Source organism: Melanotaenia boesemani, chromosome 1, assembly GCF_017639745.1.
Source record: "Melanotaenia boesemani isolate fMelBoe1 chromosome 1, fMelBoe1.pri, whole genome shotgun sequence".
NCBI classification, from domain to species: Eukaryota; Metazoa; Chordata; class Actinopteri; order Atheriniformes; family Melanotaeniidae; genus Melanotaenia; species Melanotaenia boesemani.
The window spans coordinates 44530576-44555526 of record NC_055682.1 but is presented as its reverse complement, the minus strand read 5'-3'; the positions used below and the strand labels follow the sequence as shown (position 1 = coordinate 44555526).

General features: G+C 43.9%; 1 protein-coding gene across 6 annotated transcripts in view; it reads right to left on the bottom strand.

Annotated features, from left to right (window-relative positions):
- Positions 1-1532: 1532 nt before the first annotated feature.
- Positions 1533-24951, bottom strand: part of ano9b (anoctamin 9b) — a 67030-nt gene continuing 43611 nt past the window's right edge. For 3 of the 6 annotated variants that reach the window (XM_041981071.1, XM_041981053.1, XM_041981062.1), the window contains 10 exons: positions 23172-23283; positions 23044-23098; positions 22875-22972; positions 22601-22782; positions 20144-20296; positions 19914-20058; positions 19721-19834; positions 19559-19649; positions 19369-19481; positions 1533-2188 (listed from right to left, as the gene is read on the bottom strand). In XM_041981071.1, the coding sequence (XP_041837005.1) occupies positions 1876-2188; positions 19369-19481; positions 19559-19649; positions 19721-19834; positions 19914-20058; positions 20144-20296; positions 22601-22782; positions 22875-22972; positions 23044-23098; positions 23172-23283 (1376 nt within the window). In that variant the 3' untranslated portion in view covers positions 1533-1875. Of the gene's footprint in view, positions 2189-8740; positions 11418-19368; positions 19482-19558; positions 19650-19720; positions 19835-19913; positions 20059-20143; positions 20297-22600; positions 22783-22874; positions 22973-23043; positions 23099-23171; positions 23284-24951 lie in introns of those variants that run through there. The other 3 variants (XR_006009801.1, XR_006009802.1, XM_041981081.1) reach the window with 3 other exon arrangements.

The following is a 24951-nucleotide window of genomic DNA, read 5'->3' as shown; positions in this document are numbered from 1 at the left end:
ACTGAGGAATTTTCTTTGTTTAAACCATATATAAGACAGAACTTTACATCAGGTCTTGGGGTCTTTGTTCTGGTTTTAGGACCTCCAGATTTTGCTGCAGAAATCTGTTTTGATGTCTGAACTTTTGTAATAAACTTCTTTTTATTGTTCAAGTCAGCGTCCAGAGACATTTTTGCCTGAGGTTCAACTTTTCCACATCTCCTTATCAAGATACATCAGCACAAAACATGGACCACCCACCACAGATCACGATCTCAGTCCACAACTTTGTCTACCTTGGCTCGACCATCTCTGACTCCCTCTCTCTCGACTCCGAGCTGAACAAGCGCATCGGCAAGGCATCTACCGCCATGTCTAGATTGACCAAGAGAGTGTGGTCCAACAACAAACTGACGGAGCACACTAAGATCCAGGTCTACAGCGCCTGCGTCGTGAGCACACTCCTATACGGCAGCAAGACTTGGACCCTGCGCACTCGACAGAAGCACAAACTCAATGCCTTCCACATGTGCTGCCTCCGACACATCCTGGGCATCACCTGGCAGGACAAGGTGACAAACACAGCTGTCCTCGAGAGAGTGGGAATCCTCAGCATGTTCATCCTGCTGAAGCAAAGACGTTTGCGCTGGCTTGGTCACATGGTGTGGATGGAAGACGGGCAGATCCCAAAAGACCTTCTGTATGGAGAACTGGCCCAAGGGCACCACTCGACAGGTAGACACCATCTGCGCTACAAAGACGTGGGAAGCCACACCTCAGACCGGTTGGCTTGGAGGGCAACAGTTAGAGCAGGTCTCGCCAATTTCGACGCGTGCTTGCAGAACAGTCCGAGACCAAGAGGCAGAGACAGAAGGCTGCAAACCAGACCAACAGACCATCTACAGTCTTTCTCTGCACCATATGCGGAAGGGACTGCCACTCCCGGATCGGGCTGATTAGCCACACCCGAAGTTGTACAACCAGACGAGACGCCAGCCAGAGTGCAGCTCCATAGTCCCTTGAGACTGATAGAGGCCTATGATGAATATATATATATATATATATATATATATATATATATACGCACGTTGAATGTTATTTACGTCGAGTAATCCCGCGCATGCGCACTACGCTGGAGGGCAAAAAGATTTGCTTTCATGATGGTCAAAACATTGTAGTGTACAAGTATGTCGTCATTTTGACCAAATCTGTTCACATAAGATTTAGGTATTACTAATTTAGATCATCTTTGTGCAGATGATCGCGAAAGGTACAGTGCAAAGCTAACTGTATTTAGCGAAAAGCTTACAGACCCATTTAAAATAGCTGACGATCTATGGGTTGACAGTCCTCAGAAATGACCGCCAGTTCAGTATGGCGATATCTACAACTACCTCATTAACACGCCAGGAATTTATACAGCAGAGGCGATGAAGGCATACAAGTCACTAGATGGCCATAACTTCTTTGTGTCTGGACATGTGGGGCAGATATTGTACCACAGCAATGAACACATGAACGTAGTGTGTTTCTTAAAGTGTGCCGTAATTAGATTAGATTAGATTAGATTCAACTTTATTGTCATTACACATGTACAAGTACAATGCAACGAAACACAGTTTGGCATCTAACCAGAAGTGCAATAAGCAACAAGTGCAAGATATATGTTATATACAGTATGTGCAAATGACTGTACAGTATGTACAAATGTGCAATGTACAAAAGCAAAAAAAGTGATTATCACAGTATGGTGATTTAAGGTGATTTAAGTACTATGAGCATAATATACAGATGGATATGTGCATTAATGTACATCAGTATTTACAAGTCTTTATGTAACTTAGTCACTAGTGCAGTGGACATTGAAATAGTGCAAAGTAATGAACAGGAGTCTAACTAAATAAACAGTGAAGTGGAAAGGCTAGTGGAATGTTCAGTACATAGTACTCGGTCAGGTCGGGGGGTGTGTGATGGGACGTAGTGTGGTATGGGGTCAGTCAGTGGGGGGCAGAGTTCAGCAACGAGACAGCTCTGGGGAAGAAGCTGTTCCTCAGCCTGCTGGTCTTTGTCCTGAGGCTTCTGAAGCGCCTGCCAGACGGCAGGAGTGCAAACAGTCCATGTGCAGGGTGGGATGAGTCTTTGAGGATGCTGCGAGCTCGACGCAGACAGCGTTTCCTCTGGACTTCCTCGAGGGCTGGAAGTGGAGACCCTGTGTAAGTAAGTAAGTAAGTAAAGTTTATTTCTATAGCACCTTTCACAGACAATGAACATCACAAGGTGCTTTACATCAATACAAATAAATTAAACACAACAAGTAATAAAATACAAATAAAATACGTTAAAATAAAAAGCAAAATACATTAAGATCTGAAAGACATAATAAGCATAACACAGCCCTCGCACGTCAATTATTAAAAGCCTGAGAAAACAGGTGAGTTTTAAGTTTACTCTTAAAAACATCTATAGAGTCGAGGGAACGCAGGGATGGCGGGAGGTCATTCCATAGCCTCGGCGCAAAGGCCTGGAAGGAGCGGTCACCCCGGGACTTATAATGAGTACGAGGGATCATTAGAAGATTTTGGTCCGAAGACCTCAACTTCCGAGAGGGAGTGTAGGGACAAAATAAGTCTCTAATATAGGAAGGAGCCTGGCCATGTAGGGCTCTAAAAGTCAGCACCATGATTTTAAAAGCAAAACGAACGGAGACTGGAAGCCAGTGAAGAGACTTTAAAATTGGCGTAATATGTGCCCATCTGTTCGTGCGAGTCAGGAGCCTGGCTGCAGAATTTTGGACGTGCTGCAGACGGGACAATTCCTTTTTATTTAGACAAGTAAATAGGCTGTTGCAGTAGTCCAAACGAGACGATACAAATGCATGAATTACCAATTCAAGGTCCTTATTTGAAACAACAGTTCTCAGTTTAGAGATATTCCTTAGCTGATGGAAACAGTTCCTAGTTAGCTGCTTAGAGTGGTGTTCTAAGGACATATCTTTGTCAAAGATGACACCGAGGTTTCTAAGGTGGGATTTAGATGACTCATTCAAAACACCCAGGTACTGTTTAATACATGGGCTGGCATCATCAGGGGCGATCACCAGCACCTCAGTTTTGTCTGAGTTTAACTGCAGTGAATTAGCACCCAACCATTGTTTAATTTGCTTTAGGCAGCTCATTAGGGAGTCCAATTTATGGATCTCAGAAGTCTTAAAAGAACAGTACAGCTGAATGTCATCAGCATAAATGTGGTAAGAAACATCATCAAAGTCCTTGATTATCTTTCCCAGTGGAAGAACATACAATAAAAACAATAAAGGACCTAACACAGAACCCTGAGGTACTCCACACCGCAAATCAGCTGAGTCAGACAGGATCTGGTTAGCTGATACACAAAAACTCCTACCTGACAAATACGAAGTGAACCATGATAAAACGGGGCCTGACATTCCTATTTGATCGCGCAATCTGGTTAGCAAGCTGTCATGATCAACAGTGTCAAATGCCGAGGAGAGATCCAACAGGACTAAAACAGTACATTTCCCATAGTCCGCAGACATCAAAATGTCACTGGACACTTTGAGCAAAGCAGTTTCTGTTGAGTGATGCCTACGGAAACCGGACTGAAAAGGATCAAAGATGTTAAAATTCTCCATAAAGGAAATCAATTGTTCCGAAACAACTTTCTCCAAAACTTTGGACAGGAAGGGTAGCTTCGATATGGGCCTGAAACTATTTGGTTCGTTTGGATCCATGTTAGATTTTTTAAGAAGAGGTTCCACAAAAGCATGTTTAAAAGAACTGGGGAAAACGCCAGAAGACAGTGAGGTGTTAACCAGATTGGTAACCCAGGGTCCGATGACATCTAACACTTTTAAAAGGAGTTTACAAGGGAGTGCATCAGAAGGGCAAGATGAGGGCTTCATTTTAGTTGCTAAGTCTGAGATATACGCTTGGGTCACCTGATTAAAAGATGACCACCTATGAAGTACAGGCTCATCAATAACAATTGGGTTACAGAATGAGCGCAGAGGAAGCTTAGCCTTAATATCCTCAATTTTGCTAATGAAATATTTCAAGAATACATTACTGTCGGTTTTACAAGAAACAGGTATAAGGGGATCAACAGGACATACAATAGAACTGATGGTGTCAAACACAACCTGGGGGTTCTTCTTATTCGATGTGATCAGCTGACGAAAGTATTCAGATCTGGCGTTTCTAATCATTTCATTTAATGAGGACATAAGTTCCCTAAGATGCAATCTATGTACTTCAAGTTTAGTAGACTTCCACAAGCGCTCCGTTTTTCGACACAGGCGCCTAAAGTCCTGAATATCATGATTTATCCATGGACGGGTGGTCTTCTTGGTCACCAGATTGGATTTAACCGGAGCAACCTGATCCAGAATGGATTTACAGAGACTATTAAAACTAACGGTGAGGCTGTCCACATCATAACAATCCTTAAACACATTAGAGTCATACAAGGCAGAGAAATGAGCTGCTGTATTCTCAGTGATAATGCGCCTTGCGGCCCTAGTCGCAGAGGGCTCGGGTTTAGGAGTGAGGTGCAGATCAAATAAAACACAGTAATGATCACTAATGTGGACATCTTCTACACAGAGGTCAGCCACGTTAATGCCAAGAGAAAAGACTAAATCGAGGGTATGACCCTTATGGTGAGTGGGTCCAGAAACGTGTTGCTCCAAATCAAAAGTTTCAGTCAATGTTAAAAGATCCCTTGCAGCACAGGAATTTCGGTCATCGACATGAATATTAAAATCACCAACTAGTAAAACTTTTTCCAACTTAATAATAAATGATAAAAAATCACTAAAATCCTTTAAAAAGGCAGCAGCATGACCTGGTGGGCGGTAAACCAGCACACAATAAAAGACATCAGAAGAACCAATCTTAAACATCTGAGATTCAAATGAAAGGTAGGTTTGAGAATTAATCATTTTACAAGTAAATTTATCCTTGAATACCACTGCAAGACCTCCTCCACGACGAGAGGGGCGGGGTATCCCGAAAACCGAGCAGTCATCAGGGCAAAGTTCATTTAAGTGAATAAACTCCCCTTCACTCTGCCATGTTTCAGTGAGGAACAGGAAATCCAAGTTGCGCCTGATAAAAAAGTCATTCAATGAGAAAGATTTATTTGAAATTGAGCGTACATTCAATAGACCGACCCGAGACGAGGATGACGTCACAGTCTTCACATCAGCTCGGCTCAACGGAATTTGCCGAAGGCACGCAGTGCGGTCACGTGATCTCCAGCTGGGTCGGGGTGCCACGCGTAGATTGTCAGATGTAAACATGGAAACGAGCGGTGGCAAAACATCCTGGTAGCCCCAATTCCGACGTTTCACCAACTCCCAGACATCTGACGAGGGATCGGAAAAGGGGAGCGAAGAGGGAACACCAAAACCTGAGCACACGTCGATGAGGGGAACAATCCGCAAGCACCTGTCCATGTGATCCGGGATGTCAACCTGACGACGCGAGATTCGCTTTCGCTTAGCTTGGATGCCGGACCTACAGCCACGCTTCCTCTGTCTCCTCTTTTTGTCGGGGACACGAATCAGCAGCAAGAACTCTGGAGAGTCGGTCGAGCAAACGAAGGGTGGTGGAAAAGTTTGCCTGTACTTTCCCCAGTCATTACATAAGGACTCCATAGATTTTCTTATGCTCAAAAGAGCACCGCGATCGTAGCTCCAAACAGCAGAAACGTATCCGTTGGGAAAACGGACTGATAGGACCGTACATAAAGTAAAAATAATGAATAAAAGTCGACAAAGGAGACCAGCAACAAAGGCGTAGCCAGGCACAGGCGCCATCTTGGTCCCTCAATCAAGAGGTGTTCTGGAAATGTCACTGTGATGCGTTGGGCAGTTTTCACCACCCGCTGCAGCGCCTTGCGATCTGAGACAGAGCAGTTCCCATACCAGACCGTGACACAGCTGGTCAGGATGCTCTCAATCGCACAGCGGTAAAAGTTCACCAGGATGGCTGAAGACAGGTGGTGTTTCTTCAGCGTCCTCAGGAAGAAGAGGCGCTGGTGAGCCTTCTTCACAAGGCTGGAGGTGTTGGTGGTCCAATTCAGGTTCTCCGAGATGTGGATCCCCAGGAACTTGAAGCTGGAGACACGTTCAACTGCCATCCCGTCGATGTGGATGGGGTCATGTGTGCCTCCTCTCTCCCTCCTGAAGTCCACGATGAGCTCCTTGGTTTTCTTTGTGTTAAGGAGCAGGTGGTTGTCTGCGCACCACGTGGCCAGGTACTGAACCTCCTCCCTGTAGGCCGACTCATCGTTGTTGCTGATGAGGCCGATCACCGTGGTGTCGTCAGCAAACTTGATGATGGAGTTGGATCCATGTACAGGCCTGCAGTCGTGGGTGAAGAGAGAATACAGGAATGGGCTCAGCACACAGCCCTGCGGTACGCCTGTGTTGAGTGTGATGGTGGAGGAGCAGGTGTTGCCTGACCTAACATGCTGAGGTCTGTTGGTCAGAAAGTCCTTTATCCAGAAGCAGAGGGGGGTGGTGATGCCCAAGTCTCCAAGTTTAGTGATTAACCTGGAGGGTCTGACAGTGTTGAATGCTGAGCTGAAGTCAACAAACAGCATCCGTGCGTATGTATTGGTATTGTCCAGATGTGTGAGCACAGAGTGCAGCGCTGTGGAGACTGCATCCTCTGTACTCCTATTGCTGCGGTAGGCAAACTGATGTGGGTCCAGTGTGGGTGAAAGGCAGCTCTTCAGATGTGACAGGACTAGCCGCTCGAAGCACTTCATCACAATGGGTGTGAGTGCGACTGGCCGGTAGTCATTCAGGCATGCCGGACTGGAGTGTTTTGGTACCGGTACAATGGAGGTGGATTTGAGGCATGTTGGCACAGCTGCTTGGGTAAGGGACAGGTTGAAGATGTCCGTGAAGACCTCTGCGAGCTGCTCCGCACATGCTCTGAGCACACGACCAGGGATGCCGTCTGGGCCAGCAGCCTTGCGTGCATTGATCTGTTTCAGTGTGGTGCAGACGTCTGCAGTGGCGAGTGTGAGGGGCTGATGGTCTGCAGGGAGCCGAGTGCTGGTGACTGCTACAGTGTTATCCCCGTCAAAACGAGCAAAGAAGTCATTTAACTCATTTAAAAAGGAAACATCTGTGGTGATCATGGATGAGTTACCCGATTTGTAGTCACTGATGACCTGGATGCCCTGCCACATGCGTCTGGGGTCGGAGTTGGAGAAGTGTTCCTCCACCTTCAGCTTATAGCAGTGCTTGGCCTTTTTGATGCCCCTCCTCAGGTTAGCCCTGGATACGCTGTAAGCCTGTGCATCACCTGATCTAAAGGCGGTGTTGCGGGCTTTCAGCAGGAGCCGTACCTCCTTGTTCATCCACGGCTTCTGGAGTATAGAGTCTGCTCCTTCTGGCCAAACCTTGATGTTTTTCGCTGATGGCTTCACCCGCTGGATGAGTGGTGAGTACTTCGGGATGAGAAATAGGGAGAGATGGTCTGACTGTCCGAGGTGGGGGAGGGGGGTCGCCTTGTAAGCCCCAGGGATGTTTGTATAAACGTGATCTAAAGTTTTGTTTCCTCTTGTTTTGCAGGAAACATGCTGGTGGAATTTTGGAAGTACTGTCTTTAAGTTTGAGTGATTAAAATCACCGGCCACTATAAAGGCAGCTTCTGGATGGGAAGTCTGTTGTTTGCTAATGGCTGCATAAAGTTCTTTCATAGCTAGCTTAGCATTAGCATCAGGGGGGATATAGGCTGCAGTTACGATGGTAGAAGTGAACTCTCTCGGCAGATAAAACGGTCTACATCTAACCATGAGGAACTCTATGTTAGCTGAGCAGTGTCTCCCGACAACGATAGAGTTCGTACACCAAGCTTTGTTGATATAAATGCACAGTCCTCCGCCTCTTGTCTTACCAGAGTCATCTGCCGTTCTGTCTGCCCGGAGTGTTTGGCGTCCAGCTAGCTCGATAGCGTTGTCGGGTACGCCGCCGTTTAGCCATGTCTCAGTAAAGATCATGACATTACAGTCCGTGAGTCTCCTGTTGTTGTTGATACGGAGTCGTAGCTCGTCCATCTTATTCACCAGGGACCGCACATTAGCAAGGAAAATGCTGGGTAGGGAGAGCCGGTGTGGTGTTAGCTTTAGCTTAGCTCTTAGCCCACCTCGCTTCCCCCGCCTTTGTTTACGGTCTCGACGCCGCCTGCGAGCACTTCCGCCCGGCCGGGCAGAGTGTGTAGCCTCCAGTGTCCTGGCGATCTCAGAAGATAACCGACAAGAAACGGAAGCATTAGGTGTGGATCTGCTTGAAAAAATTAAAAGGCTACGTAGTGTCTGCCCACTGCACATGCAAAGCAGAGTAAGAATTCATATCCAGTCGCATTCTCCTCATGGCTGTTATCCACTGCTTTCAGCGTTTTACATCTGCTGGAAACCTATGAAATTTGACATGACTGTCCTTCTTTCGTCTATTTGTGCAGCCTACAGCGCTACACGTGTTAACCACACTGATTTAATAACATTTCAGGGCGAGACGTAGATTTAGCATAACTTGCTGTCAACTTCACGTTTTCTAACAGTGGAGGGCACCGGCTTTTCTTGCCCTCCAACTGGAAACTGGGTCAAAGAGCACGTGGGCGTGACGTCACTTGTCAACGTGCGTATATATTCCATTAGAAGCCGAGCTACTAATGGAGTTATACAAACACACATACATACATACACATACATATATATATTTATGTTTTTATTGTTATACACACACACATACATATATATTATATATAAAACTTTTATATAAAATTTTTAATAACAGAAATGGTTATCTTTGCTATCTGAAACAGCCTGCACAAGACAGACACAAGGAGAGAAAGAGAGATGCTTTATTTTGAAATCCATAAGTAGACATGGTGGCGTTAGCTTTAAGATTACAGAGGTTTTAACGTAATCCCTGCGGAACTTTCAACTGACTCGATGTTCATTTGGTTCATAAACCAACATTTACTATTAAAATACACCTTTTAATTCCGCTGCATATAAGTGAGACTGAGGGAATCGAAAGTAATTTCCAAAAGCTTTCCTGAGCTCTTCCTTTGCTTTTACCATAAAGTTGAGAGTAAATGCGCACTTGAAATACAGCGGTGGATGGTTTGACCACAGTCTTTTACTGACTGGTAGGTAGTTTAATTATATTTAGTTGTACTCAGCAATTTTAGGCTTAAGGATCTGTTTACGTAGTTAACATATGGATCCGGCTAACACAACGACTTTGAGAATAGACAGGATGATGTGAACTTGGTAAGTTGAACTGTAGTCACAGGAAATGGCACCAGATGTTTCCTGTATGATAGCTTCAGGAATGATGTCAGATGTAGAGGATGTCCATTGTTTGGGAACCTACGTAAGGCCACTGGTATGCATAGTCTTTAGGGTTCTGCAACCCTCACAGATGCTGCAGATCTGTTTAGGATGTTTTTTATTATACATCAAGTTGGTGTCGGGAGCTCTTTTTACCTCCAAGTATTTTTGCCGCATTACCTGCTTCAAGTAGTCCACTACAAAACAGACATGACGAACCAGAAAGAGTGTAACCACACTATAGAGACCCCATAATGTAGTGTGGTTCCATCACTTTCATCACCCCTCATTTCTACCGGGTGCATGTGCACCACGGTTTAGTTCCAACCTCCATGGCGTGACAATCCACACCTGGAGCGTGTCAGGTGTGGGGCACCCGTGAGTGTAGTCCATCTAGCACTCACCAAATCACAGGAGAATCTTGTGATTCTCCACTTCCAGGACAAACATCTTGCTGTCCATGATGAAGAAAAAAAAAACATTGAGACCCCCTGACCGGTTATTGACGTAATGTTTTCATGGTTCAATAGCACAAGTCTGCATGGGGGCTTTTATTTTTAAAATTACCAGAAGCTTTTACACTGCTCCCGTGTCTGATTTCCTGTCTGCCCTTATCTGAACTGTTCTGTGTGTGTGCTCCATCAGAAATTGAGTCGACGTGGACGTGTAAGTTTAGCAGAGAGGCGTGATGAGGCGCTATCAGAACACTTCTGACACGTGCTGCAGCGCCCGGTGGGAACCAAACCGTTGACTAAAACAGGTGCAAATAACAGCGGAGGCTGTGGTGCACATGTACCCGGTGGAAATTAGCGGTTAGCCGCCTGAAGCCTCGTTTCCAACAACGGAATACGGAGCAAATCCTGCAGATGAAGCAGTCGCCTCAGTTAGTGTACCCAGGCTGATGAGTCACATGTTGAACCACATATGATCTGGACGTTTAGAGAATGAAAATACTTAATGCTTAAAGTTAATGTAACGTTGGGACGAACCGATGATGCTGTCTGAGGGCGGATTTATGCTCGTGCAGCGTCTCTGTGCAGTTGGCCATGGCATAGCTGACGCTGGGGAGTTTGCTCTCCACTCAAGCGAAGGGGGAATGCATCATTTTGGACTTCGGTTGTTCTCCTAACCTGAAGGTGGCAGCAGGGGCGGTATTGGCTAGTAACCTCACCAGTTTGGAGTTCTTTTGATGGTTCAGTTCGGTGGTATTTCCTGTTTTAAAACAACAAAGGCATCCAGTATGGTTCAGTGTCTTTATTAGCTTGTGGAAGAAAACGAAGAAAGAATTCAATCAGCTTCTAATCAACTTGATCTACTGGTTATTGATTTTAAAAACGGTGGTTACCTCACTAATTCAGTCTGGTTTTTTATACATCCCAGAAGTTGACTAGAACTGGTGTACGCCAGGTTTTGTTCCTACGCCAGCTTTAGAAATGAGGCCTCTGGTCTTTTCTGTTAATTAAAACTTCAAATAAAGGAATAAATGACAGATTTGTTATGGCATTTTCTACTTCCAGACTTTTCTGGAAGTGCAATTAAAGAAATGGAAACGGATGAAGCTGATAGTCTATAGAGATTTCCTCCCATCAGAATAATGTTCCACTTATGTCTCATGATTTTTATTCTTTAAAGAACAAACGTGGCATCTGAACACGCTTTAAAATACAAAAAAATTCATTAATGCACATCCTGACCTGTTTTATGAGTCGGGTCTGATTCTCAGGTACATCCCTACAAACATGAACATGTTTCATATGTTGGCTGTCTCTGGGTCAGAGTCCTCCAATCCAGCCTGGAGGACATGATCTTTAATATCCTCCAGGCTGCTGAGGTCCTGGACAGGAAACCTATTCCTTTAACAAAATTCATCATCGAACAATCTAAACCAAAATACGTGTTTTTCACATTTTACCACAAAACCCAAACTCAGCTGTGGTCCAGTAATATTTCAGCGACAGCTCAGAATTGATGATTAAAAACAAGAATCTGCTTCAACAGCCAGGATTTGTCCACAGGAGCAGATCCGAGATCAGACTTCTGTTGATTTGGCCCGTTTCCGCTCGCTGAATTCAACAAAGACACACAAAAGAAGAAGATGTAGAAGCGACATCATTTCTCAGCATGAAAGAATGTAAAGTTTTCACAGCTTTGATTTGAAGTCAGTTCCAGAAAGTCAGGTCTCTGTAAGATGTAAATACAACCATAACAATGATTATAAAGCTCAACATCTTTAGTCCCAGCAGAAGATAAACAACATCTCACATAGTGAATCTGATGGCAGCAACACGTCTGGAAAAGTTGGAACAGGAGCAACTGGAGTCATGTTACTGACCTGTTGCCAGGTAACCTGATTAGTTGTCCAATGCTCCTCCAGGTGTTTCTGGTTTGTTTTTTTTTGTTTTCCAGCCTTTTGTTGCTCCTGTTCCAACTTTTTCCAGACGTGTTGCTACATCAGATTCACCATCGGCTCTCATTTTCATCACATGGTGAAATGTCTCAGTTTGATCCTCTGAGATGCTGATATTCTACTAGGGATAAAAGATGTTGGTGAGGTTTATAAATCATTAAATTCAGATTTCACTGATGTTTTATTCAGCATCCCAGCTGAAGGGGCTAAGCCAATGCTTTAAGCCACTGGTATGCAGATCCGGAATTGTGGTTGACGCACCTTTACCTGGTGTAGATGTTAAAATATGAACTGTCCAGACGCTGCCAGATGCGATTAAAAATCTGATTTATTTCCTGTTGCTTCACTTTTATTAAGCATAAAACAGATAGAAAATGCACTTTCACAGCCTGACATGGTAAAGCGTGTGTGGTCAAAACCGATTTTCCCTTTCCGGCCTAACATGCACTTTACACACATCATTTCCTGCCTTATATAGATTTACGTCAATTGGCTCTTACATACCGGCCCCTAATTGTTAGACATAACAATTCATAACAAAGTTCATTTTTAAGTCAAAATATGACCCATTAACCTTAATTACAAACACATAATCCAATATTTATATTCATACTTCTTGTATTAGACATAGTTTGGTAATAGGACGCTCAAAAATGCCATTTTTTGTTTGTAGCTTCACAGAGCGAACAAAACCTTTTTTATCAGGAATCACCTCCAAAACCTTCCCTAGGCACCAAGAGCCTCGAGGTGCTGAAGAGTCCATAACCACAACAATGTCCCCTTTGATCAGATTTCTTTTAACTTGGTTCCACTTTTGTTTCTCCTGGAGTAATGGTAGATACTCTCTGACCCATCGCCTCCAAAACAGATCAGAGATGTATTGGACTTGTCTCCAGCGTCGTTTCATGTACATGTCTGCTGCATCAAAAAGTCCAGGTGGTAATGCTGGCTTTCCTCTTAGAAGCAACAAATGGTTAGGTGTGAGGGGTTCCAAGTCATTTGGATCATCTGATAACCTTGTGATTGGACGATCATTTAGAATGGCTTCAATTTCACACATAACTGTGTTAAGTCCATCCATATCCAAAGTCTGGTTCTGTAAAACAGAGTTTAGAATGCGCTTAATCATGCGGATGATACGCTCCCAGATGCCACCATGATGAGGTCCTGCAGGTGGGTTAAAACTCCAGTTTACTCCAAAGGGAATGAGAGCCTTTTGTATCTTCTCATGATTTATTGCAGCAAGGGCTTCCTTTAGTTCTCTTGCTGCTCCCACAAAGTTTGTTCCGTTGTCTGATCTGATGTTGACAACTTGACCTCTTCTACTGATGAAGCGACGCAAAGCATTTATGCAATCATCAGTATCTAGAGAACTTGCAACTTCCAAATGCACAGCTCTGCTTGCCAGGCAGGTAAAGATGACACCATAACATTTGCAAGTTGCTCTTCCTCTTTTTGTTTCAATGGGCCCAAAGTAATCAACTCCAACATTAGTGAATGGAGGCTGATCAGGAGTAATTCTCTGCCTTGGGAGATCTGCCATCTTCTGATCCATTGATCTTGCGTTGTGGCGTCGGCAAAATTTGCATTCAGCGATTACTTTCCGTACAGCAGAGTTTCCATGAATTATCCAGTATTTTCTCCTTACCACAGCTAGAGTGTGGTTACGTCCACTATGACCCAGCATTTCATGAGTATGCCTGAGAATGAGCTTTGCAATATGTTGATTTTTGCCGAGTATTATTGGATGTTTTTCTTCCAGTGGCATTGCTCCATTATTTAGTCTTCCACCCACTCTAAGAAGATTGTCCTCCCAGGTTGGATCCAGCTTGTAAATTGGACTTTGCTTACAAACTGTTCCTTTTTCTGTCAATGCTGTTATTTCTTCCTCAAATTGTTGTTGCTGGCAGTAGCGTACAATAGCAGATTCAGCTTGTGAGAGATCCTCAAGGGTTAAAGTAGATTTCTTTGACATTCTGGAATCACTTGGGAATTTGTTTTGAGCAGAATCTGCTTCCCTGGCCACCTTTCCTTCCTTTCTTTGATGACTGAGTTTAAGCAGGATTGATTTCAACTTGAAAAACCAGGCCACTGATATCTTGAGCTTGTACCAGTCAGAGAAGTAATGGATAAGATGATCAGAAGGATTTAATGAATCACCAGTCATCAAGCTCACAACTGCCATCTTGTGGACTTCTGGATCATCAATCTCCAATACTGGATCAAAGTGAGTTTGTGGCCACTCCTGTTCAGACTTCCAAAGAAATTTGGGACCCTCTAGCCAGATGCGATGTTCAACAAAGTTAGACACCTTCATCCCTCTAGATGCAACATCTGCTGGATTTTCTTTGGAGCAAATATGTCTCCATTGAGAAGGATGTGAAATTTCTCTGATGGCTGAGATTCTATTTGCTACAAATACTTGAAATCGTGTGTCTTCATTGTAGATGTACTTCAGCACTGATGTACTGTCTGTCCAGAACACAGAATCATCAATATGAAGTTGCAGCTCAGCTTTCAGCATAGAATCCACTCGTGCAGCCAGAACAGCAGCTGTTAACTCCATCCGAGGGATTGTGATGGATTTCAGTGGAGCAACTCGTGCCTTCCCCAACAGAAATGCAACATGGACCTTGTTGCTTGAATTCTCCATCCTGATGTATGACACGATTCCATAGCCATCTTTGCTGGCATCAGCAAAGTGATGCAACTGGGTACAAATGGATTCCCCAAAGTCTCTTGGACGTATACATCTGCTTAGCTGAAATGATGACAAAAATGCAAGTCCTTCAATCCAAGAATTCCACTTTCTCAAAATGTCAGGAGGTAGAGCATCATCCCATCCACAATTTCTCCGGCATAGCTCCTGTTGCATCATCTTAGCAGAGAGGGTGACAGGTGCAAGGATTCCTAAAGGATCATATATGGAGCTAGTTACTGATAACATACCACGCCTGGTATGAGCCTGTTTTATTTCTGTCTTGAACTTGAAGTTATCAGTTTCTACACACCAGAGTAGACCCAATGCTCTTTCAGTGGGAAGCTTATCTCGATCCAGATTGAGCTCTTTGAGATCCTTTGCCCACTGATTTTCTGGAATGCTTTGTAAAACATTTCTTTTGTTGCTGATCCATTTTTCCAGAACAAAGCCTCCTCGTTTGCAAAGTATGCCAAGATCCTTCATCACTTGTTTTGCTTCTTCCTCTGAGCTGAAGCTGATTAAGCAGTCATCCACGTAGAAATTCTGCTTCACTGCTTTCACAACCACATCAGAAAAATCCGCCTCATTGTCATCAGCAGTCTTCCTCAGTGCGTAGCTGGCACAACTAGGTGATGACACTGCACCAAATAAATGAACTGTCATCCTGAAGCTTTGAATTTCCTTATTCAAGTCTCCATTTTGCCACCAGAGGAAACGGAGAAGATCTTTGTGAGAGTCTGCAACTTTCACCTGATGAAACATAGCGTGTATGTCTCCCATACCTGCCACTGGGTTCTGCCTGAACCGGATGAGAACTCCAAGCAAAGAGCTAGTGAGATTGGGACCTTGTAACAACTCTTTGTTCAATGATCTTCCTTTGTATGTGGCTCCACAATCAAAAACCACTCGCAGAATTTCCTTTCTGGGATGGTAGACACCATGATGTGGGATGTACCACACCTTTCCAATTTGTCCATCCAACTCCAAGTCTGGTACCTTTTCTGCATAACCTTGCTCAATTACATTTTCAAGGTATTTTGCATACTCTTGGTGAAAGTGTGGGTTGCTCAGAAACTTTCTCCTCAAACCAATAATCCTCTGCTTTGCCACTTGGTAGTTGTTTGGCAAAGCAGTTTCAGAATTTCTGAGGGGTAAGTTAAGAACATATTTGTTGTTCTGTAGCTTTGCAGACGATTCCATAATATCCATGAATCTTAAATCTTCTCTTGACATCTCCTTCTCTGCAGAGGTTCTTTCATTGAAATCATGGTTGTACTGATTTTGCAGCATTAGCTCCAGATTTGCCACAGAAATCCTGTTTACTACTGCAGTTGTGCTGTTACCACTCCCATGTAAAGGACCGTTGATGACCCATCCTAGCACTGTTCTTATAGCGTAGGGACCATCAGACCTACTGTTGATAACTTCCCATGGCTCCAATAGCTTGGGTGCGTTGGTTCCTATCAACAAATCGACAGTGGTATTTATATTAGGAATGTTGACCTTTGACAAGTAGGGAAATCTTTTCAGGTCTGCAGCAGTAGCGATGTTATCCTTTGAAACTGGCATTTGTTTCTGTGTCAAAACTTCAGGTAGTAGATGGAAAGTGCTGGAATTCAAACCTGCAACCTCCAGTCCAAATAATAAATGTGCTGGAACCACTTTCTCCTGACCCATTGTTGTCAAAAGAAATTGAGTTCTTTTCCCTGTAAGCTTTAATTTCTGCATGAGATGTTCTGTACAGAATGTAGCAGAACTTCCAGGATCCAGAAATGCATAGGTCTGCACAACTTCATTTCCCGTAATGGACCGGACCTGGACTGGAACGATGGACAGCAGGCAGTCTTTTCCGGCCCCTGTTTGACCACATGTCTGCGTTGGAGTAGAGATGAGTTTGAGTGGTCTAGATGGTTGTTCACTGGTTTTTTTAAGATGAAGCACAGTTGGATGTTGTAGACCACATTCTTGACAGTCCAAGCGTTTGTTACAATCACGACTCATGTGTCCACTACACAGGCAGGCAAAACATAATCCTTTCTCCTTTAGAAAAGAAATCTTGTCTCTGTGCTTTTTACTCTTGAACTGTTTACAGTTTTCCAGGCTGTGAGCATGTAAACAGCAGCAGCAAAGTCCCTTTGAAAATCCATCCAACTCAAGTTTGTCAGACCTAATTGGCTTTATAGTTGTGGCAAAGCTTCGATTTACTCCACCAGACCGTGGCTGTTTAAGCATAGGCAATTTTGAGTTGGTTGTCCTTTGCTGTACATGTTCGATGACTCCATAAATGGGATCAGAGAGTATCTTTACATGTCTTTCCAGAAATGTTACCAAATCCTGTAAATTAGCTCTGCGGTCATATTGCTCCATGATATCGTGAGCCTTAGTTCTCCATCCTTCTTTTAACTTGTAAGGTAGTTTTGAAATGATCATCTTTATGTTTGTTGGCATGTTTAATTCCTCCATGTAATTTAGTTCTTGCATCACATTGCAACAACTACGCAAATACAAAGCAAATGCTTGAAGAGATTTGGCATCTTCTGATTTTATTGATTGCCAAGCTAACAACTTGTCCATGTATGCAGTAGCAATCCTGTATTCATTTCCAAAATTTTCTTTTAGAAGACGCTTTGCCAAACTGTAGCCATCTTCAGGAGACATGTGCTGACAGCTACGGACCAATTCCCTTGGCTGTCCTCTTGTAAATTGTTCCAGATAATGCATGCAGTCAGATTTATTGGCCCTTTCCTCCACTCCTTGCTCAAATGCTTTGATAAAATGATGATATTGTATTGGCTCTCCATCAAAGACAGGAATATCACGTGGTGGAAGTGTTGAACAACGTTGCTGGTGTACAAGTGTTTCCATTATTTTATTTTGTTTTTCCATAATGGTAAGCATACTGCTGGTTATCATCTGGTCATTTTCCTGTTGGGTTCCCGAAGTGCTTATTCCACCATTTTGAGATCCTTGGTTTGGTCCTTGATAATGATCTGTTGTGTCACATGGTGTTAAACACGTTTTTGGTTGTCTTGGTTTGGTGTCCATTAATGGTTGTTTGATTTGCTCCCTTGTTATTTGATTAATACTTTTGTTGTGGCATCCATTTTGTGGTTCATACACCTTTGCCATAGGATTGAGTGAAGCAGTTTGTGATGACCTCGTCCTTTCCCTTTCCAGATAAGAGTTCATGCCCTTTGATTTTGCAGCCGAACGTTGTTCCTCCATACACTCCAAAACACTCAGTTTAGCTGTTGCTGCAGCAAGCTCTGTTTCCATTTGTAGTTGTTCTTTTTTCCTTTTTAACAGCAGCTCTTGTTCCTCCAGTGCATGTTGGTCCTTTAAAGCCGCCATTCGTGCCAAAAGAGCTGCCCTCTCTGCCGCAGCTCTAATTTTTGCAGAAGTAGTGCTTGATCTTGAACTAGTCCCACTCTTATTTGCATTAGAGACACTGTCATCAGGATTGATGTTATCATAACCATCTTTGTTTTCACCAGTACCCTCATTTTCAACCTCATGAGTTTGATTTTGCATTACCCACTGATTAGCATTTTTAGCAACATCATTATTAAACATCATCTTTGCTTTAAACCAGATATCATGTTTTTCTTTTTCATCTTGTGGCAATAAACCCATGATACAATTATGAACACCATGTATTTCATCACACAACTCAGTAAAATCACTCAAAGACTTTTTTACTTCAGAAACATCACCCATTTCCATTAAACCTTTTATAGTTTCTCTTAATTGACCAGCCTTATTTAATTGAACCTTTCTGGTATTTTGCAACCTTTCAATCTTTTCTGCCATTGCTTTGGCAGTGAGTTTAACCGCTCTTTTGTCCAAACACACCTGAGTTCCAGTCTGACCGATGGCAGTCACAGATTTGTCTGAAACACGCTCCTCAGTTGCTGCATCAGCATCCGTGTTCACAACAATGTTTTCCATTTGTTCGTCAAAGAAATTTGTCAAGTCACAAAAGTCAGTCAGTTGTCGCAACTTGTCTTCTTATTTTGACTTAGCAACCAGTGCACTGGAATTACGCGTTTTTTATGGCCATTCTGGGTGTAGCGCTACACATACCTCCGAGAAGAGTAAGCCATTAGCAAGCCGATGAAGCTCCTTGCCGTTTACCGAACCAGTGATCCGCCGACCCGTTCCACCAGTTGATGCTGCTGAAGCATTCCCGCTGACGGCACCTTTCCTCCGGGTGGCCTCGTGGCAACACCGCCCCAGGCGATCCTCCTCACCACCGATCATCCGCTGCCGACCTCTCCGGCACGCAGCCACCCCGACGACGCCCCTCACCGGATCTCCCCCAATCGGCGCGCGTAGACTCCAGGTATCGGTTGTCAGGTGACAGCTACAACGCCCAGCTGATCGCCTCAGTGCCACGTAAGCACAAACGAGGACGATTTCCAGGGATCCAATATTCCATTTACGTGTCTCCACTTGTTGCCTTTTGTTGACTGGTTTCGGTTTTTAAGTCACCTCGGTTTTGACTTTACTTGAAGGGGCTAAGCCAATGCTTTAAGCCACTGGTATGCAGATCCGGAATTGTGGTTGACGCACCTTTACCTGGTGTAGATGTTAAAATATGAACTGTCCAGACGCTGCCAGATGCGATTAAAAATCTGATTTATTTCCTGTTGCTTCACTTTTATTAAGCATAAAACAGATAGAAAATGCACTTTCACAGCCTGACATGGTAAAGCGTGTGTGGTCAAAACCGATTTTCCCTTTCCGGCCTAACATGCACTTTACACACATCATTTCCTGCCTTATATAGATTTACGTCAATTGGCTCTTACACCAGCGTTTCTGGAATTGATGTTGTATTTCTGTGAAGTGAAAGATTCAGTGACAGGTTCCATGTTACCATATACAAGGTTACATCCCGACTTACCGAAGCTCGTCCTTCAGCCGACCCAGTTTGTCCTCCAGGCGATCATTCTTCACCTTTGTGGGATTACCAGGGACGAACCAAGCAGCTACAAACTTACATATCACCACAACATGCTGCAGAAGATACGCGACGTTTCAGGAAGCTTTCAAATAGAAATGAACGTAAACGGTCACATTTCTGAGATACACACCTCAAACAGGACGACGAAGGCGAAGCGTGTGGCCAGAACCAGCCAGAACTGGGAGGTTAGGGAATAATCCTCGTTCCGGTAGTCTCGGTAGCTGCACACACCAGCAGGACCACTTCACTGCATGTTCATCACTGCCATGCTGCAGTTATTCACTTCTCTTACCTGCACTGCGTGACATTGAGGTGATGTCTTTCCTCCGCATTTATAAACATGTCCTGGTTCTCTGTGCTCATAAAGGCCGTGGCAAGCGTGTCGTTAATGTAGCCCTCCATGCAGCTGCAACAAGAGGACAGCACGCAGGATGAGCTGGCACCAAACCCGTCACTCACATGTCCGCAGCAGGGTCAGAACTCACTGTGTGTTGGTGTTTCCTGTGGCACATGGGCCATAATGGTAACGGTAAACAAGACGAGGAATGAAATCTGAGGTGAATCCGATGACGAGGCCGTTAGCAATCACTGCCAGCACGCCAATGGCCTCCAACACTTGTGTCCACACACCTGCAGAGACACCACACCTACACTACATATTTACTAATCATTAAGTATGTGCAGCACGTCCAGTTGGTACATTTACACAGCTCACCAATGTCATTGGTCTTCCTGGGAATCAGACGTTTTTCCAGCCGAACCATCTTAATAGCATCCAGTCGGATCTCAAAGATGTTATTTAAGAAAGCCAGAAGGGGCGCGAGAGGGAAGGCCGCCACGAATATGGTGGTGAAGCTAAACTGGATCACTGCAGGAGCAGAGGGGGGACACACAACCCCAGCAAGGCCATTAGCTTCATCCGTTTATCCATTGTGAAAGAAATTTAGCTGCATATGGTAATCGCTCATATATACTCATATAATAATCACATGTATATTCAGTTTTCTTTATTAATTTATTATTGTTAATCCATTCACTGTTACATTTTCATATTGTGTGTTCTCATTCTACAGAATACTGAAGTTACAGTTTTCATGTGTATGTGTGTGTGTGTGTGTGTGTGTGAGGTCAGACTGACCACTTTCTTCCCAGAGCTCTGATATGGCAGAGTTGAGGCTGGTTTTCCACCTGCTAGATAGCAATAGTTGTTTGGGATTTCAGCTTGTTGTGGTATGTGGGCTTTGTCTGAAAACTGGAAGAAGTTGCGCCACTCAGTCTTCTATTCCTCATTTATTATTTTGCTGTTTGACCTTCAGCTGGAGACCAGCTGAATAAAACTGTTTCTCTCTGATGAATCATCAGAGTCTCCCCCCCGACTTCACGCGAGTCGGGACGACAACTCTCTTTACTTGCAAGTAATTCTTTATTCAATACTTCTACTGTAAATAAACCTTATATACTTTACTTATTCCAGACTCTTGGTAATTTTTCTACAACACCATCCGTTCATCCATCTGTTTATTCATCCATCCATCTGTTTATTCATCCATCCATCCTTCATTTATTCATCCATCCATCCATCTCTTTATTCATCCATCTGTTTATTCATCCATCCATCCTTCATTTATTCATCCATCCGTTTATCCATCCATCTCTTTATTCATCCATCTGTTTATTCATCCATCCATCCTTCATTTATTCATCCATCCGTTTATCCAGCCATCCATCTCTTTATTCATCCATCTGTTTATTTATCCATCCATCATCCATCTCTTTATTCATCCATCCATCCATCTATCCATCTCTTTATTCATCCATCTCTTTATTTATCCATCCATCCATCATCCATCTCTTTATTCATCCATCCATCCATCCATCTATCCATCTCTTTATTCATCCATCTGTTTATTTATCCATCCATCCATCATCCATCTCTTTATTCATCCATCCATCCATCTCTTTATTCATTCATCTGTTTATTTATCAATTCATCCTCCAACTGCTTATCCGGGTTTTGTTAATGCAAAAGTCTGAGCAGGGAGACCCTGGTCACTTCTTCCAGCTCATCCGCCGGGATGCTGAGGTGCTCCCACAGTCTCTCCAGCATGTCCTAGGTCTTCCCCGGGGCCTCTTTCTGGTGGGACGTGCCTGGAACACCTCACCAGGGAGGCGTCCAGGAGGCATCCTAATCAGATGCCTGCGCCACCTCATCTGGCTCCTCTCGATGTGGAGGAGCAGCGGCTCTACCCTGAGCCCTTCCCGGATCACCAAGCTTCTCACCCTATCCCTAAGGGAGAGCCTGGCCACCCTGCGGAGAAAACTCATTTCGGCCGCTTGTATTCGCTATCTCATTCTTTCGGTCACTACCCACAGCTCGTGACCATAGGTGAGGGTAGGAACGTAGATCGACTGGTAAATCGAAAGCTTTGCCTTTTGGCTCAGCTCCTTCTTCACCACGACAGACCGATGCAGAGTCCACATCACTGCAGACGCCGCACCGATCCTCCTGTCCATCTCCCTCCACCCTTCCCTCACTCGTGAACTTGAACTCCTCAAAAGCCTTCTCCAAGACCACAAAGCACATGTAGATTGGTTAAGTGAACTCCCATCCCACCTCCAAGCCCCTGAAGAGGGTGTAGAGCTGGTCCACTGTTCCACGACCAGGACGAAAACCACACTGCTCCTCCTCAGTCCAAGGTTCGACTATCCGACGGACCCTCCTCTCCAGCACCCCTGAATAGACCTTACCGGGGAGGCTGAGGAGTGTGATACCCCTGTAGTTGGAGCACACCCTCCAGTCCCCCTTTTTGAAGAGGGGGACCACCACCCCAGTCTGCCAGTCCAGGGGAACTGTCCCCAATGTCCATGCGATGCTGCAGAGGCGTGTCAGCCAAGACGGCCCTACAGCATCCAGAGCCTTAAGGCACTTCCCTCCTGAGCCAGGAGTTCTGCAGAACTTTATTTAAAATTTCAAGTTTCAGTCACATGTAAAACTAAGAATAAAGTCCAATGTTAGCAGAATGTGATTACATTGTGTTTCAGTGGCACCATGATGGTCCACCAATAAATGGTCCCAGAATTAACTGATGTGGCTTCCCACCATTCTGAGCCCTACTCAGTACCCATGTTGGACCAGATTTTCCCCTACCTTCCTTCTCAGCAGAGGACCTACCCATCTCCAAGAACTCATTGAACAGGCTGAAGGCGTCTGAGTTGGCCAGGTGGTAGTTTCTCAACCAGTCTTGAAGTTTGCAGAGATCGCACGGTTCGACGCGGCAGGCTTTCCTGTAGCAGTACCCACACTTCCTCTCCAGCTTGCTCGCGGCCTTTCTGCTCAGGATACTCTTTAACCAGCTAGAAAACACATGGAAACTGTTTTAAGGTCCTGCTGACACAAACTAGGATGTTTACTGAGGAGAAGCTCAGAAAAAAACAAAGACACTCACGGCACAGTGAACTCAAAGATGTTGTTGACAGTCTGTTTAAGCAGCATGATTACTGCCATCTGGATGAAGAGGTCTGTTAAACAACCACTGGGATGGCACTAAGAGACATACAAACACATCTATCATTGCAGTTCGACTGTCTGGAGCTGCTCAAAGGTAGTCATCTCACCTCCTCCAGTCTGAACCCTGCAATCCGCACATACTTCCCTGGATGTCCGTTGATCCTGAACAGACAACACATCAGTAATCAGCAGCTTTAACCAGACAGAGGCATAGTTTCAGGTAGATTAGTTGTACCTGCCCAGAAAGAAGGCCACATAGAACAGGGAGGAGAAGAGGGTGAAGAACTGGAAGGTGAACATCTTGACTGTGAAGCTCCTCTCTTTGGCAGCGAGTGAGTTTAGCTCCTCTGAATCCAAGCAAAAACATATAAGATTGTTAACTTAATATCAAGTATTTTTTTTGGTTTAAAGTTTAGAAACACAAATATGCAAAACACTACCAAGCCAAAACATTACAACTACATGTCTGAGGGTGCCCTGTAATAGTTTTGTTAGCAGGAAGTTGGACCATGATGGCTCAGACCCATCATAGGTGAGGGTTTGACCTCCACAGTTTACTTAGAGGTCCACAAAGCCTGTAGTTTAGCGGGAAGTGAAGCAGCTGATGACATGTTGAGATTCTTTCATGTCATGTACGATTGGTCAGACTGTTGTAGCTCAGACATGTAAACACAAACTAGACTATGGACTCATGGTGGAAACAGTTTCTATAAAAACCTGGAACAAATCTTTGGTTGATTATTTCTTTATTGTAACAAAGCTTCTTGCCTCCTGTTGGAAAGTCTGTCTATTTCAGTTTAAATGGAGCCACATCTGAAAGGAAAATGCATTTGTGGGATGAGCAGGAGAGCTTGTGGGTTGCACCCATGAAGAACTTGGTAAATCTTCCTGCTCAGGACAAACAGCCGATTCTGCTGTTGACTCATTTTAACAACTTACAATCTGAAAAGACTGCAAATTTCAGCAGATTTCATGTACAGCACAATTCAAAGTGCTTTATATAAAACAAAAGCATTACAGATATTAAGAAATAGTAAAAGGCATAAACACATGGCAAGAATCACAATAACAATTTAAATTAAATTGATTAAAAGCAAGATAAGTTAAAAAGTTAACATGCAGATTTCATGCATAGGCGCATGAAAGAAATGTGTTTAACCTGGATTTAAAAATGTCTACATTTGGTGAAAGTTTAATCTCCACTGGCAGTTTGTTCCACTTGTTTGCAGCATAACAGCTAAATGCTGCTTCTCCATGTTTAGTCTGGACTCTGGTCTGGACTAGTTGACCAGAGTCTTTGGATCTAAGAGCTCTGCTAGGTTTATATTTTCTGAACATATCACAGATGTATTCTGGACCTAAACCATTCTGGGATTTGTAAACGATCAGAAGGGTTTTAAAATCTATTCTGTGACTGACTGGAAACCAGTGTAAAGATTTCAAAACTGGTGTGATGTGTTCAGATCTCTTAGTCCTGGTTAAAACTCTAGCAGCAGCATTCTGGATGAGCAGCAGATGTTTAATGTTCTTTTTAGGAAGTCCTGTTAAAGGCCAGTACAGTAATCCAGCCTACTGGAGATGAATGCATGGATGAGTTTCTCTTGGTCTTTCTAGGAGACTAGACTTTTAATTCTGTTGATGTTTCTGGTAAAAAAGCTTCTTAGTGAAGCTTTGATGTGGCTGCTGAAAGTCAGGTCTGAGTCTATCAACACTCCAAGGTTACCAACTTGGTCGGTGATTTTAAGAGCCAGAGTCTCCAGGTGTTTACCAATGCTGACCCTCTTCTCTTTCTACCAAATAGAATAATCTGTTTTGTCTTCATTTAATTGTAGAAAATTCTCCCTCATCCAGGTGTTTATTTGCTCCAATAAGTCTATTGGGCTGCAGTCATCTGGTGACAGAGACATAAAGTTGTGTATCATCTGCATAACTGTGATCATTAATGCTAAAGTTCTGTAATATTTGACCCAAAGGGAGCATATACAAGTTGAACAGAAGAGGTCCAAGGACTGACC